General features: G+C 38.8%; 1 protein-coding gene across 1 annotated transcript in view; it reads left to right on the top strand.

The window, feature by feature from the left end:
* Positions 1–17,265, top strand: part of LOC119792739 (inositol polyphosphate-5-phosphatase A-like) — a 185,862-nt gene that overhangs the window by 156,643 nt on the left and 11,954 nt on the right. The window contains exon 12 of the mRNA XM_038299500.1: positions 9,104–9,177. Within this exon, the coding sequence (XP_038155428.1) occupies positions 9,104–9,177 (74 nt within the window). The remainder of the gene's footprint in view (positions 1–9,103; positions 9,178–17,265) is intronic.

Genomic DNA, 17,265 nt, shown 5'->3' with positions numbered 1-17,265 from the left:
AAGCAGCAGATTTATTATAAGAGAATGGAACAGAAACACTTTTTGTTATCTGATATGTAATCATATTAAATGGTTTTTCAAAATATATAACATTTCCTTCAACCTTAGCCCCAATTTAATGGTTAGAAGCAAAAGTCTGGGCTGGATTTTAAGCTGGCAGAGTATGACTCAGCATTTTACCTTCCTGTTTCTGCCCCTATCACTGATCACTTTTATGCTTTTCATGGACTGGATCCCAATCCATACATGCAGAGTGGCAGAAGTCTTTACTTCTTGCAGATGGTTTGCTTCTCTAAAGCCATGACCCTCAGATTGCACTAAAGTGATTTTCAGCAGGGCACAAAGCAGCCAGGATGAGGTGGCATCTCTAAACCTGAAGTCATGGTTCCTAACTTGAAAAAGGTGGATCCAGGCTGGAGGTCAGTCTTTGCCTAAAGCAAGAAAAGTTAATTTAAGTTAGTGTCTTGTTCTGAAGTGACAATGGGTTGGACTGTGAGACAAATTGGAGCCTTATAAAGTTATGATTTACTTTTTTTATCCTACGTTCAGGCCTTATTAATGGTCTGCAGATATGAAGCCCAACTGAAAAAAATAAGGTTTCTTATACAAGAAGCTTAATTCACCAAATTTATTCTCATCTAGAAGGTGGAGGAGCTAAATTTTGGGGATCCAGAGTGGAGTAGCGCTGAGTGGTTCTGTTGATGACGTCCAGGTGTCTGATCAGGAGGATTCTTGGTGACTAAGTTTGGATTACCTATGATCTTGAAAGCTCACACTTTTACAGTATGTTGTTCAGGCAAAACATGGTCTTTGAATAGATGTGCAGAACGCTTAGAGAGTTGCTTATTCAAACTGAGACAGTCTACTGTAACAGGGTTTCCGTGGGTCATTAAAAATCATTAAAAGTCATTAAATTATAATTTTTTAAATCAAGACCTTAATTGGCATTAAAATTTATTACATTTGATAATCGTGGCATTAAAATGCTTCGGAAAAGAAGCTTGAGGCGGAGAAAAGGCTAGAGAATGGGGAAAAATGCAAATTTGAACCAAAGTGGTGGGAAAATGAGGAACTCGGGACATGGCTGCAGCCTGTCCACGGTGAAGATGACGAAGGATTTTCCCGTGTATATATATATCAGTCATGGGTACTTGTTGATGGCATTAAGATTATTTCTAAGAGCATTAAAAAGCATTAAATAAGAGTTACTCATTCATGTATAAACCCTGTGTAAAGCAGCTGATTATACTCTTTGCAGTGTTTATTCAGCAAGTCAAAAACCAAACCCGACTTAACAGATCCTAATTTATTTTTTTCTTCATCTAACATTTTAAACTCTTTAGCAACTTTCTCACTAATGGACCAATTAGATTTAATGATATACAACTCACTAAAGGTGCAAATTAAGACTTCTATAAGGTCTCAAAATCCATTATGGATACAAGACAGACAGAAGTGATGTTTTTGTGCCTTTCTGTTAATTTTTCCAACTTCAAACTTAGAAATTAAACTTGCAGCTGAATTCATTAACCCCTAATCCATTGTATAGGTAAAGTTTCCTATTGTTCCTTTTTTTTGTAATGATCCAGATGGGGTAAAACTTATTAGACCACTCTTGTTTTTTTATTTTTTTATTTGTTGAATTTCTTCGGTAATACTGTATACAGTTAGAGGAAGAAATTGAAGAAAAAAGGCGCCCTAATCATGCTTTCTGTGACTCTATAACACAAGAAGCTTGAAAAAATCAGGTTTTGTTGTGCCACTGCTCAGATGTCTGACTCTGTTTTCAGATGAAAACCAGCTATTTATTAAGGGGTATCAGGGGTTATGAGGCTGTCTGTGAAACAGTTCCTCTATGAGGCTGATCCCCCCCCCTCCGCCTCAAATTCAGCACCTCCTCTTCCTTTCCTTCCTCCCCACCTCCTCAGCCAGTCAGACAAGATGGATGACATAATGGGGGCATCAGAGATAATCTGATGGTCATGGTCTAGTTAAACACACCGTGTTATGATCCTTATAAAACAAACTACCTTTCCAAAAGGATAAATGTCCCGCCTCCCACTCCTCTGCCGGGGCAGGGTAGAGAAAAAAAAATCCATTGCATCCTTCATCAACTGCAAGACTTGTACCAGCTTGACAGAAATTTAATTCGAGGCAGCTCTTGAAAATAATTATTGTATTTTGAGAGGAGTAATCATTGGTCGGGACATGATTGAATGTGTCCATGCCTATTGACTTTTGCTATGATTAATAGGTTTGTTTAGTCGATATTCCCATCGAAATTGTATAATTAATTATCCCCGGCGCTGTCACGGCAGGACGATGGAGAGCCCTGATGAGTATTTGGGAAGATTAAATTTTCCAGGCGCTCGTGGCGTCAAGGGGCACCATGGGGCCTTGCTCCGGCGGAGGGATGGGAGGAGAGCGGCTTTCGTGTTCTTGTGTGTGGCTGTGCACACCTCTGAACTCCTGCAAATCAGTTTCCTCCCCTGCAGCACACACACCCGTGCTCTGTCTCTCTCCCCCCATCCGCATTGATTTTGTTTCACTATCTCTTTATTGTAACTTTATCAGTGTGGTGTTGGCAGATGGGGGAGCAGGATGTGTTTGTGTTGTGATGAACCTTCCTGTCCTGCGAGCCTCTGCTCGTCATGCTGCTGGCGTTGGTCCTCGGCATTACTCACAAACCAGGAGATGTTTTAAACAAGAGGAGAACCGCTGCTCGAGCTTAAAGTTCTCTGATACGCCGCCTGTCACTGCTACTAAGTGGCACTTCAAGATCAATGCTAAATAAAATCAGATCGTAAGTGATTTAAATGGATTCTGCAATAGTTATGTCATTTATATTGGTTTGGAAATGTTTACTTAGCTTTATCAAAATAGATAGCTCCTGTGCTGTAGTTATATCTCCCAGTAAAAAACATGCGCATTTGGGGTATGCCATTATGAATTTTCCAAACCAATCACTCCCCTACATCACCAGTAGAAACTGAATTAGAAGTTTTTTAAGCAGAATTGATGATGGCAAAAGATTTTCATCAGAGATTTGGAGAATTTGCTCTTTTTTTTTGTGGCAAAATTTAGATCAAAACTCATTAAGTGCAATAACATGAGAGAAAGTGTAAAGAGGAAAATATTAAAGCTATAGATTCAATTCAATCGGCTCTGGGTCAGTTTCCCAACACATACCTTCATGTCCAATCTAGAAATCAACATTAACCCTTTACAGTTCTGTTTCATATCTCTTTACAAACACTTATCATAACTTTGTACTTTAACAGTGGTGAATCAGTTCATTTTTGTTATAGTTGATTATATTGATATTAATTATGAAGTGAAATAGTCAGAAATTAGCTCAATCCTGACTTCCACTTTAATTGTGGTTTATTGTATTATCTAGAATGTATTAAATTATACTCTAGTTTATTGTTTAGGGCCAGCTGACTTTCTGATCTAAAGAAAATTATAACATATTGCAGACCTATAACATATTTCCTCATCAAAATACTAATATATGATTATAAAAAGTGACTTTAAATCCTAAACTGTCCAGATTAAAAACAGTCCAGCTTTTGGTCATAGATGTGGTTGTAAAACCAACTCTAACTGCCTCATTATTGTACTGGTGAATAAAACTCAGGCCAGACTTTCTTTCTGTGATGTACAACAGTGACTGGTGACCACTGACATGGCAGCTTCCCTTTTGGTCGTTATTTCTAATGTTTCGTTTGCTTTAAGATTTTTATTGTTCCTTTTTTAGAGTTTTTGAGAAATAAAATGCTTCAGATATTAATGATCTAGTTGTTGGTTTTAAATGTATCTATTTTAAATATATTTGAACATTTCCTCAGAATACTTATTGACATCATGATTATATTTACCAATGATATCAAACTGGACTTAAGGCAAACATTCATATGAACTTGTTCACTCTCAGCCTAAAAATTGTAAAATACAAGTATTTGTTTATTTATTTTTAATAAAAGTGACTTAAGTTTTTTAATGACATTGAAACGCTGTCTAAATTTCTCCTGAGTTTGACTGCAGTTCTGCTGGGAGTGACTCCTCCTGTTCTGACTCACACCACTCTCCCGCCGAGCGCCCATGCCACTGACACTTTTTTATTGCTTTTTCACACAAAATAATGAAGATACCATAAAAAGAAGGGGGGAAAAATATGGCCACCGCAATGAAAGCTGAGAGAGATGGGTAAAAATCAAATTAAATGACCTTTCACCCCAGCTGTTATTGATGGTTTTCAGTGGCAGCAGGTGTTGTCACAGGGACTATTTGACAATGCATAAATCAAAGCACAATTACAGGTGGTGGACATGCTCAGAGACACAGCATTGCCCCATTTTTTTTATTTTTGAACCCATCTTCTTAACTATCGGCATCGATCTGATTTAGGAGGGTGCGGATCATCCAGACGCAGTCAGAAATTTGAACCTATGACAGGGTAGTTTTTGCCCTGACACTTCCTCATCTTTTTTCCTCATGCGATATTACCGGAGAGACATTATCCTGCGCCGACCCTTCTCCACAACCCAAGGTCATTTCTGGTTGACAAACTACTGCTGGCTTTATAATGTCACAGCGCCTTAAACCTGTATAAGCTGTGTTTTTTGTTTTTCTATTATTTTAAGCCACCGACCCAGTAGAGCAGCAGAGCATAATGCCTAATTGACCTGGGATGAAATGTAGCGTAAAATCTCAGGCCGCAGGGTTTTCCATTCATCTGGATGAATAACTCAAGATTCACTTAAGGAGCTGCTCTCAGTGTGCTTACACACAGCCATATGTCGCTCATCCTTATTGCATGAGCTGGTCTATACTGTAGAAACATAGCCAGCAGTAAACATCTCTGTAAACTATGACTAACATGGTTCGAGATGCGACAACCTTAAAATAAAATAGCACATTTGCATGATAATTACAGTAAAAAAAAATAATTAAAAAATGATGATCCTGCTTTGATTTGAAGCAGAAAAAAACTATTTCTAGCTTAATATAACTATGTGGAATTTTGCAGTAATATTAGTATTACCTTTTACATTTATATTATTTTTTTTTTATCTTTTTGTTAAACAAAGAATAAAAATATGTTAAATTTTGTTTTATATTTCCAACCAAACTTGCAGAACAGCCTTAATATCATAATTGTAATTCATTTTCAAACAATCTATGTTCCATATTTCTAAACAAAGTGATCTGTCCGGTGAGCAGAGGAAAGAAAATATAGTAGCCAACTTAGTAGTAATGGGTAGTAACATGTTGGGGAGGGGCGCTGTTCTGTTATGGTATTCCTAGAAAAACTCTGGTCCTTTCAGCACTTTCTACACATTTCAATAAGGAACTTAAAAGCATGAAAACATAATTAAAGCAGTTTATATCAGGGGTAAACACAAAAGGCAATCAGCTCTGATCAATTCTCCCCCCTTAAATCATTCTCTCTGTACCACAGTCGATCACCAAATAGGCCTAAATCAGAGACAGCTGGACTTTCGCTCAGCTATTCTGAAAATGTTGTGACACTTATGGAGTTTTCTTTGTCAAAGGTGTTGAAATGTTTTCAGGAAAATTCAACATAAGGCAAGTCGCCTCTGATTTAGGCCTGTTTCATGGTTGCAATGACCGGATGAGTGAGAATTTGCACGCTCATATCACATCCTATGTTCACCACAGCTTCTTTACATGCAGTTAAAAACTTATATAACCCAGCTTCAAGTACCAGTAATCAATTCTTCTCTGTGTATACTGTACACCACAGGTTTTCCGGTTCGATCCAGATCCTCGTGTCTCTTGTCAATCCCTGTTTTTTTCCCCGTCTTTGTTTTCTGTATTTTTTTTTTTTTTACATGTTTAAATCGTACACATATATTTTTCAGCTTATTCAACAAAATCCACTTTAATACCTCCAAAACACATTGGATCCATCATCCTAGGAGTTTTTGTTGCAAATAGAAGCAACTCTAGTCCATCAGAAATAGTGATGATCTAGATTTAAATGACGATAGAGCAAAATGCGTAATTTATAATAAAAAAAAAAATGATAAAGCCAGACAGTAATTAGACACAGGAAAAGGGATTACAGATTATATCCAATAAAAGACATGAAGTTGAACATTTCCATGCTCGGTTGTTGTCGAGTGGATGAACAGATTTGGTGTAAATTGCCTCACAGCACACTTTGCTAGCAGAAGCAGTACTGATGCCACATAATCTGCCTGCTTCCAACTTGTCTCAACCTACCAACGCTGGTATGAAAGAAGTATAATTTCTCCACTGCCATGCTTAATACATGATAAAGTCATCCCTGCAAATCACAGGTGTTACCAAGGCGATGGATGGATGGATGGATGGATGGATGGATGGATGGATGGATGGATGGATGGATGGATGGATGGATGGATGGATGGATGGATGGATGGATGGATGGATGGATGGATGGATGGATGGAAACAGGTCATGTAGGATAATTTCCACTCACCTTCTTGATTTTAACTACTTTTTCATTTTGAAAATTGCATCTTAACTCTGTCATATTAGATTGGTTTAAATTTCAATGCAGCAAAGTAATATTCCAGAATTTCTCTCAATGGTGTTTTGTAGCCAACATTGGTTAAGCTGTTAAAGCAGATCCTCCACCATGGTGATTTAGAGAGCCTAGCAGAGTGTGGGGTTGCATCCTCTGCACTGCCATCCCTCATCCACACTATGTGAGTCTCTCCTGTGACCCCCAACCACTCTCCCCCCCTCAGCGGTGTGAGTTTGATGAATGCGGCACATCTGCCCTCCTGAACTGCTGAGACTCTGTCTGGGAGGCCGCTGCGGTTGCAAGTAATGGCTGCTGTTCTACACCGCTGCCACATAATCGCATACGCAAGCAGAGGACGTGTGCGGTTGCAAAACGCTTGTACAGGACTCGTTTCTAAGTGTGTACTTACCAATGACATGGAGACGATCCTATATTTACAAGATGGAGATGTCACTGTAGGTGGGAGACAACCCTTACCTTCTGCTGGTGTAGTAATTCCTGTATGACATCTGCTTGGTGAGGACGTCCTTCCAAATATTACCCATGTGCACCACGTCATCTACAATGATGTTTCATTATGTACCCATCAACATATTGTCAGGTTTAATGCAGCAATGTAATGTCATTAATGTCAGGGTGCCTATACAAACTGCTGTCAGGCTTATCGTGGAGGATGTCTTCATCAGGACATAATTGTTTCCCAGTGTTTGAATCATGTTCAGAAGCCCAAATTACCAGCAAACCAACATGGCTCCCCTTCATCTCCCTGTCTTCCTGTCTGAAGGGAATAGGGCATGGCTAAAGTGAGGTCCACCAAGGGTTGCCTGGAAACGTGGCTGTCAGTCTCTCAGGGAGGCAGCCATGCAGGTGCCCTGGCTACCTGTTCATCTCACAGATAATTAATGTGTACAAGGAGCCGCTAATTGCACTTTTCACTAATGATTTATGGGTTTTGTGAAAGGTGGGAAACAGAGGGAAGTGTGTGTGTACACTCTAGTGAGTGAGTACAGCTGGGTGAGGAGACATGATTGATGAAGAGTGTGTGTAGATGCTCTGTTGTTATAGAGAGAGACACACCCCAGTTGGAGAGAAGTAGTGACACACACACAGATATAGTTGTTCAACTGACATCAATGCCCCGCACCTCTTTCAGGTATGTAGGAGTAACTGAACGAGTCCAAAGATGAGATCCTCATCACGTGCAGCTGACTCTTTCTTATCCTCACCTCTCTGAGACTATAAGGCCCGGTGATGAATGGGTATTGACTTCTTAGCTGAACCCAATGAAGCTGCTTGAATTAAAAGCTACTGAACTGTTTTTTGGCTAATGCCTGCTCTGTTCAGGAAACTTGGATTTTTAAGCAAAGAGGATGAAACGTGTGTGCAGATTTTGCTGATAGAAATTTACACCAATCCATGTTTTCATAGTTCAGTTCATATCTTGGTCTTACTGTGTATCTGTCTCTGTTTATTTCTATAGCATCATTTATTTAGAGGGCTCCAAGGTGCTTTAAAGGAAACAAAGGAAATACATTATAATAATGAAGACCTTTATCATTGTGCACTAAAGTGATTGCATAAAAAGGAACTAATCTTTAAGTGCAAACAGACATAAAGAACTATGGTTGGACGCAATAAACCTTAAAACCTCGTTATTTTTTATTTGATTTTTTTTAATATATAGATTTATCATGAGAGGTAGCTATTTTAACTTGCAATCACTTGCATGTCTGCTTTTGTTTATTTTAACATTCGAAATTGCAGAAGAAATGTCAGCTAATTCAGATGCTTTGATCAAAAGCTGTAGAAAATTTTCAATCCAGCTTTAGAAGAGCTAACAGTTTCTATACGTCTTACGTTTTCAGGCATTTTGTTTTAGAGCTAAGCAGTTTGGTAAATGAATGCTGCTTTCCTTGGTTTAATTCATGTCCTGGAAATCTGAATTAGCTAGTCTCCCAAAACCTGGGCATTCTACATGTTTCATACTTGAAAATAACCTCAGAAGTATGTTTTGAACATATACCAGCCATTGCTTTGTTAATCAATGGCTGTATTTAAAATCCTTCCTTTGTTTTAACATAAGCTCAGATCACAGGTTTCAGAAATGTGGTCATATGATACATGTTCTGATTGTTAATGTGCTGTTTTAATGAAATTGGGCTAATTTAGTAATAGACTTAATGTACTTTTTAAAATGTAAGTTCGAGTTTAGAATAACTCTTAAATTCCTCCCCTGCTCTGTGCCCTTCATCCCCATTAAGTCTAGTTACGGTAAGCACTAATCTTAATCCTTAGGTCTTTTTTGAAGGTTTTCAATTAAAAGGCTTGTTGCTATACAAACATTTACTCTGAAATGTTGCATCTATGTGAAAATATAATTTATATTTCTGGAAATTAGAGTCTGAAAAGGTTGAAAGTTTGACATAAATCCTAAAAGGTTGATGTGGACGACTAACCCTGCTTCAGATCATCTTAATTATTGCTCAAAAATAGTCGTGATTACTTGTTATTTAATGTCTAGGTATAATTTTTTCTTATTATTTCTGTTCTCTTTGCTCTTCCCAGCTTTTAGAGTTTGACAAGGAGCTGTCGGTGTTCAAGGATCGGCTGCATGAGCTGGAAATCTCTTTCCCTCCCAGGTATGGTCCAATGCACTTTTAAAACCTTTGCAGTGTTTATGGATTTTTGGATACAAGTAATTCAAGCTGGTCTAATTAACATTTCATTCCAAAACAAAAAGAATTAACCTTTTTTCTTCATTTGGAATTGTAGGAATTCTACCTGAAATTAATATTTAATTTCCAAATAAATAGCATAGAAAACTTAATAAAGCATTGTTACATGTAATATGCATTTTAAATTTCCAGTAGTAGTTTGTGTTAGGCATTTTCAAATGTCATTTTTCCTAGTTGAAATGACATGTTTTCTTGCTTTACCGATTTGAAAGCATGGCTAAGACAAATTGGACTCTTTGGTAGCTCATATTTATGCCAGATACACAGGTAGTCAGGGTATTGCATGCAACTTATATCCAAGCAAAGTGTAAATTAAAAGAAAAACACCTTTGATTTACTTGGTTCTTTAACTTTTCTAAAGGCAAACACATTTTCTTTATTTAGCTTTGTTATTTCAGTTAAATTGAAGGTTTGATGTATAAAAAAAACAACAAAAACCCATATGAAACTCTGCTACTGCAACCAAAGCTTAGTTTATTTGATCAAGGAAGCAAATAAATCTATACATTAGTGCATTGCATCTCCAGAATGACAGTTTTATAGTTTCAAACACATCATAAAGAAATACACTCAGTTTGTTTTAATAACTCCTGGTTTATAAATTTGGAGCAGCTTGTTTATATTCTGGACAAGATGCTTAAAAATCAAAGCAAACAGATTTGTTGTCAGGAGGCTTTAGAAGCTCTGAAGACTGAGGTCAGAAGCAGAGACTGTCATTTTTTTTCACCAAGGAGTACAATAAAACCTCCTGAATTCTTGTTTTATAGGGATCAGTATGATTGCACATGCTCCCAAACAGCTCCCATGTGAATATAGGCGTGTGTGCTGCACATAGCGCTATGGGCCGCATTGATAATGTAGTCTCAGCGGGACGTGGCGGAGATGGGAGCTGGCGGTCTTCTCTTCCTCAAACAAATGCATTTGCAATTAGCCCTTTCAGAGGAGAGGGAGGGCAAACATGCGGCTGGCGTGGAAATATGTTTCGGGGAACGCCGCGTTAATGGCGCTTGACCTTTGCCGTCGGTTGTGACTCAATCAGTGCAGATAATGAAACGCTGTAATCAAACAATAATTACTTGATAAACTGCTCTAGTGGCAGGCGCAGGGCGGCGGGGGATTTTTAAAGTGTGTGTGTGTGAAAGGACTTTAGAAACCTCAGACGTTCTGAGTGTGTGTGTGTGTGAATCGATTAGAGATTGCGTGTTTGAGGCTCAGTAGGTGTGCGGGTGTCACTTCTTTGCCAGTCCCTGTTTTTTAAATGACTCTGTGTCTTAATCAGGGACCCCATTTACATCACTTTGCATAAGTGACAGGTGGATTTATCGTCCTCTTACACTGCCTGACTCCTGCACCTTTCCATATAATACTGAATCATCTCTCCACGGGGAGGCATGAGCACGCTGCTGTGAAAGAATACAAATGATTTCCTCTCATTTGAGGTGACGATGAATCAAACGCATGAAGCGGCATATGAAAACTGATTTGATCGACTCTGCGACAACACGCATCATTCTCAGGCTTGTAATGGGAACTGGAGGCCTAGTTAAACTTAAACCACCCATCTCTGTCACTCTCATGCATGGACCGGTACCCCTCCCCCTGTCAGATTCGCCTCGTGCTCCTTGAGCAATCAAGCCTCAACGATTGTTCACCGTCACACGCTGCGCTCAGGTCCGTCCCCTCACCATCTGTGGGGTTATTATTCTTTTGTTTTTTTCTTTTAATGCCGGCCATCAGAAAAACCCCTCATCTCTGCACACAGGCATGCACACGCACGGCTCACTTTGCTCCTCAATCTATAAATCAATAATAGCCTCAAATGTTTAATCGTTAAGTTAATTCTCTCCATGGATTGGATTGGATATCACCCTAAGATAGCTGGGCACAAATCAACAGGATCAGACGGAAAAGTCGAAGAAAATGAACGCTACCTGACGATATGTAAAAGTACAAGTGAATCAAAATAAATTAGAACATCTTTTAAACAAAAAGTAACTTGTCTCAGTGATTCAATTTAAAAAGCTATGATTTTATAGATCGGTTTATAACCAAGGGATTCATTCTGCATGTTTAGTTCGGTTTATTGTGATGATTAAGGCTCTAAGCTAATAAAAATCAATATTTAGTTTCTCAGAAACAGAATATTACATTAAACCATTAAAATATGCAGTAAAAAAAAGACATTTCCGGTTTGTTCAGTAGTATTTTAAGGATGGCTTTTTACTGTGGCATTTAACATTTTTGACTATTTACTGTAAAAATGTCCATAGCTGTATATTGGTTATTTTTTCTCCAGATGCACAGTATTTATATTCTTATAAATCTTTACAGTACAGTATTTTATTTGTTTATTTATTAACACTTCACTATTATATTATTCTTATACAGTTTTCTAAGAGTCACATTTGTGTGACAATTTTTTCTATTATCTTTTTCCTTCCGTATCACCAGAATTTCCCAATTTTGGAACAATAAAGGGACTTTCTATTCTATTCTCTTTTATTATAATCTGTTTCTCTGCTGAGATGTTACTTCATGTATGTGAGGTTATGCAGAGGCCACTAAGGAACCATACATTTGGTTCTGTTTCACTTCAGAAACATTAAGGGCTAGAACTGGCCACCAGTTATATGGGCTATATCATAGTGATCATAGTATTTCCTCACTTAAAATTCTTTCTTTATGGTTTTCTGTAATATGCAGTTCGGGTTTCTCAATTTTCTGTTTAAAAGCTACATTCAACGGTATATAAATCAGTTTTATGATCATAATCTGTTCTATTGAGATACAACCTTTGTGTTGTCGTAACAGGGCAAAGGTGATGTTTTTTTAGCTAGTTTCTGAAGCCAGGTATTCCACCTTCTCTGTAGCTGCCGTGGGTCGCAAATTTTTTATTTCTTCTACTTTTTGGAAGTCATCTGTCAAAGTTGGCGGTGACAGATCTGAGTACTTGGGCACTGGGGTGAGGAATTTGCCCCGGCCTTGTGACAGTTGGACCTGGAGCCAGCCGGCTGCCCCGCTCTTACGGGCCGATGAGCCGCTCAGCACCCTCACAGCGATGCAGACGGGCTTACATGTACGCTCAGAGGAAAGATGAAACTATTACGCTTATCGTTTATTTAGAGACGGTTTCTCTATCAGCTGTAATACATGAAACTGCCAACCATCCATGAGGCCATGGACTGCAGCACAGCCATTATTAAAAGTAATGGTAAGTTTACTGGAGATCACGGTAGCTTTTATTTCATATTTTAATATTATAAGGTAGGTAATATCCCCCTAAAATCATACAAAAGTAACAGTAACTTATTCATGTATTTTGATTGATTTAAGGGAAAGCTTTTAGTACTCCTCTGATCTGATTTCTCTTCAGTTTTTTTGCGCAAGATCGATGCAAAAATTGAATTGTTCCCCAGCTACTGAAAAAAATAAATGCAGTGGCTGATGAGCGAGTAGGAGAATGTATTCTTGTTGTAACGTGGTTACTGGAGTGGGCTTTGAGGGAGATTTTGAGTGACATCAGACCAGCGGCACAACTCTATCAGTGGCCATATCATGAGTGATTTCAGAGCTGAAAGATGATGTGGAGGTTGGTGTTGGTGGGGGATGTAGGAAAAGGATATATTTATAAAGGACTAGATTTTTCTTTTCTTTTTTTTTTATAAGAGCAGCATTGCTGGTACCTTAAGCAAAGGTACTGTAAGATTTACAAAAATAGCTTACAGGTTCCTGGAAAGTAATCTCTACATTCCTTAAAAATAACTTGCAAACTCCTAGAAAACAAATAACAAACTGTATTATCAAGAGAGTAATCTCTAAGTTCTTTGAAACTACTGTGTTAATGCCAGAAAGTAAGAATGAAAATCTGGGGTAATTGCAGACAAATGCAGAAAAAAATTTACTTAAAATGCTCATATAAAGTAACCTGTTAGTTGAAGAAAATAAAAAAAAAATAACCTGCAGGTTCTGGAAATTAACTAGAAAAGTCCAGAAGGGAACCTTTGATTTAAAAAATAATAAAAAAAATAAGTGAGTTCAAGAAATTACCCTTCAAGACAAATTGTATCTTTAAGAAAGTAAACCTTTAAGTCGCACTAAATAACAAGACAGCTAACATAACTTTCTGGTTCTGGAAAATTCCAGACAGAACCCTTCATGTTCTATAAGAAATAATTTCAGTTAATCCAAGTAACCCTGAAACTCATCTAAAATAATAAGTTGCAAAACGTTAGCAGTCATAAGGTCGTTTATCTTATGTGTTGCTATCTTATTCTTTTTAATTACCCTTTTGAGTTAATTCAAGTGTATTACAGTTGCTTTTTAATTATACAAAAAATAACATTTTCAGGATGGTAGAGTATCTGGTAGCTCAAGTGGTAAATCACCCATCCTGCAGAATAGGAAGCCTGGGTTCATATCCCAGCTGGGGAAATGAGCTGCCAGTGTGGGTTCTCAGACCCAGTCCAAGTCCAAGTTAGTGCAAGACCCTTAATGCCTGCCTTGAGGAGTGGCAGCCTAGTGGTTAGGACATTGCGCTTGTAATCCTGAGGTTCTGAGTTCAAGCCCCACTCCCACAGACTGCCACTCTGGGTCCCTGAACAAGACCCTTAAACCCCACACTGCTCCCTAAGGGGATAGGTTAAATGCAGAGAGTTAATTTCGTTGCTCACTACTTGTGACAAGCGTAATGACAAGAAAACGCTGGGGGGGGGAAATAACTATAAAAGACCAAGTGCAAAACATCTTCACCTTCATCAACTTTTTTGGCCATGGTTTGACACAAATTAGCTACTGAATATCTAGAGATCTGCTCCCATTATTCCAAAACTTTGAAATATTATTCAATTTCTCAGCTGAACATTCCTGTAGGTGCCCACAGTAGGCCTGTTGGAAATGTCTCGGAGGAAACAGGGTGTCTTGATTGCTGCTTCATTGCTTGTCAAGTCTAGACATTGTTCGAAGCAGAGAAGCCCAGACTGACCGAAAGGTCGGGAGGTGAGTTTCTGTTGAGAGGCTGAGACTGATAGATGCTTGTTTAGTTGCTGGATGGAAAGCATCCTGAGATCAGCCGTAGGGCAAATGTTTTTAAAGCTCCAGCGTGTAGAAGGATGTCGCTAAATGTGCCACTTATGTGATGAAACTGATACCTGCTCAAACGCATGAGGCTATCTGCCATCTTTTCAGTTAATAGGAGAATATTAGGACTTTATCAGAGAGTCTTATGGCTGGCCTTTTTTTTTAATACCGTATCTGTGAACAAACCTCTTCATTATGCCGTTACCCTCTCAAGGCCTGAACAAATGATCTCACCCTCTCTGCATGTGTGTTTGATTGTTAATACATTAGTTCTGCAGCCCTTCTCTTTACACATATGAAGGAAGCTGCTTGTTTTCTGCTCTGTGACAGCTGTGCAATGCTGTAGTCAGATCATGTGACTCCATTTAAGGAGCACCACCGAGATAGTTTCGCCACAATGTTGGGTTGAAAAGCGAGCCGCTGTGAGTGTGTGGGGTTTGTGTTGGCTGCTCTCAGCATTATGGCCTTTTCTACTGAACAGGAACATTGTTTTACGACCAGCAGTGCATCCATCATTCTAACTACAGGAGAGCCAGCGAAAATGATGAGGGGCTACTGTGGTGATAACAGCTGAAGATTCGCTGCTGTCATGTATCGTTGCCTCTTGCCTGAGACAATGCCTCTGAGAGGGAGGCTTTGTTTTAAACAATCTCACTCAGAGAGGCTTAAATAGATGCCATCTGTGTCTTCCTGTCTTCATTTAGATGGGCTAAGGGCAGAAGTTGTTGCTGAATCCCAGCGAGCTGCAGCCAAACCAATGGTGTTCCACTCTGTTTGTGCTCCTCTATGCCAGTATTGACTGTAAAGCCTCTCAGCTCTTCAAATTCAGAGTTATTGATAGCATTTGGCTGATCTTCTTGTATCTCTCTGTGTATATTGTATTTTCCAAGCCACCCCCAACAACCACATGCAAACAAAGATGTAGAGGCAGCAAGTCGTTAGAAAGCCAAGTCTTAATACTTTTAGCCAATTCCAGCTCAGCATTGGCCACTCCCACCTGCCACTATGCTGGTTAGCACCCATGACATCATGTCTCGTATTTGAGAACTCTTATCTTTGGCTTCCTGCCCTACCTATATCCCCAAATTTTTATGGCACTCATTAAATACTCGGTAAGTGAATGGTCCTCTGTTTGGCCTGTCACTTTTTCGTTATTTATTGGCCCTTGCTCTTGAAAATAGAGATAAAGTGTGTGGGTTCAGGAAGTCTGGAGTGTCTGGCCTTAGCTGAATGGACTTTAAAATGTTGAAAACTTATTACAATTACATAGGGACATACAGGGTGGAGCCACAATAGAGCAAATACATGCAGTGCATTCCGGAGGTAGTTCTAGTTGTTAATAACTGCTGCTGAATATATTGTTTTACTGCAACCCTAAAATTTTATTTACTTGTTAAGGATTTTATTTGAAAAAAAGCTATCATGTGAGGTTTTTAGATTGTTTCAGGACTTAAAAATAGGGAAGCTGGTCAGAGTTGATAAGTATATGGAACTAAATACAAGACAATCCCGAAAGAAAAAAATGTAGGAGGCTAAAAACAAAGAAGATTGCTGGTGACATCCAAAATCCAGAAGGAAAGCGACCCCAAACCTTCTGCCAAAGAACAGTGGATTGGTTTAGATCAAAACTTAGTCCTGATTAAAAGTCAAGACCTAAATCTGTTACTAGATTTTAAATTCAATGCTCATTGGTATAAATCATTGAATCTAACTGAGATTCAATCATTTATAAAGAAAGAATAGGGAAAATGTCAGTGTCCAAAACAACAGAGGGTGCCACTGAAGCTCCTTTACCATTTTGTGCAGAGAACTTTTTTTTATTACTTTTCCTTCTTCATGGAATTCCTATATTAAGATCCCAATATAATACATTCAAAGCGGGGAATCACCTGTGAAGATTATGATTGTTGCCTTTCCCATTGATGGGTGAGGCCAGGTTTTACTCTGTTCTTTGGGGCCATTCTCACCTTGCCATTTTTTTTTTTTTTTTTTTTACTTTTGCAAGACAAACAAGCTGACAACAGCAGCAACACATGTGAGTAATGTGCCAGCAGCCAAGTCAAACATTAAACCCTAAACCAAGCATGAATGAATGAGCTGGCAATAGCTGCTAGAGGGTCTTGCTATGAGACTATACACACATGTATCATCTGCAGAGTGGCCGCCTGCACAAAACAATGGATTAACTGGGCAGGCTCAACAACAGGTCTCTGTCAGGAGAAATATTTCACTCTCAGGTGAAAATGTATTTATTTTTAAACCTGATGTTATTAAACACTGAGAGGTGATGCACAACTCTTAGTTAGCAGAAAGTTTTATTCAGAACTACAGGTGGTAGAGTCCTTTTTCTCTGTTTGTTTGGTGTGTCTGTGTGGTTTCCCTGAAGTGCTGCACAGCCTCTCTCCAGGCACACAATAGTAGAAGTTATCAGCTGTAGCTCATTAATTAGCGTAATTAGCCCTGCTGTAGCTCACACACCCTCTCCGACAGTTTACCCTCCCAGATAAGTTTGTGAGTTTCCTTATCGGACACATTAATCACTTTGGATCCACTGTTTGCAGTTGCATTCATGCCTGTTATCTGTGTTAGAGGCAATGGAGGGTGCGGTATCGCAGAAGGAAACATGTTACACCTCTACATGTAGAGGATTGGAGTTAAATGGAAATAGCTAAGTGCTTTTAATCTTTATTTTATGACTTGCCATCATTAGAAATGACTGAGATATGTTGTTGAACTGACCCGGGGAAGTTATCCAGCAGGACTTCATTGTCTGAGGGAGGTGAGGAGGGAAACTTGATTTTCTCTCTATCTATTTAACACCAAAATGACCCCAGTCTTGTTAGTCAATAAAGCTCCAAGAAGCAACCCTGATTGGTGGATTGTTCTCAGGCTGTCGCCTCAGGAAGTGGCAGCATT

Source organism: Cyprinodon tularosa, unplaced genomic scaffold (genome assembly GCF_016077235.1).
Source record: "Cyprinodon tularosa strain WSP-4 unplaced genomic scaffold, ASM1607723v1 ctg43, whole genome shotgun sequence".
In the NCBI taxonomy this organism is placed as follows: Eukaryota; Metazoa; Chordata; class Actinopteri; order Cyprinodontiformes; family Cyprinodontidae; genus Cyprinodon; species Cyprinodon tularosa.
This window is presented reverse-complemented; position numbering and strand designations above follow the sequence as displayed.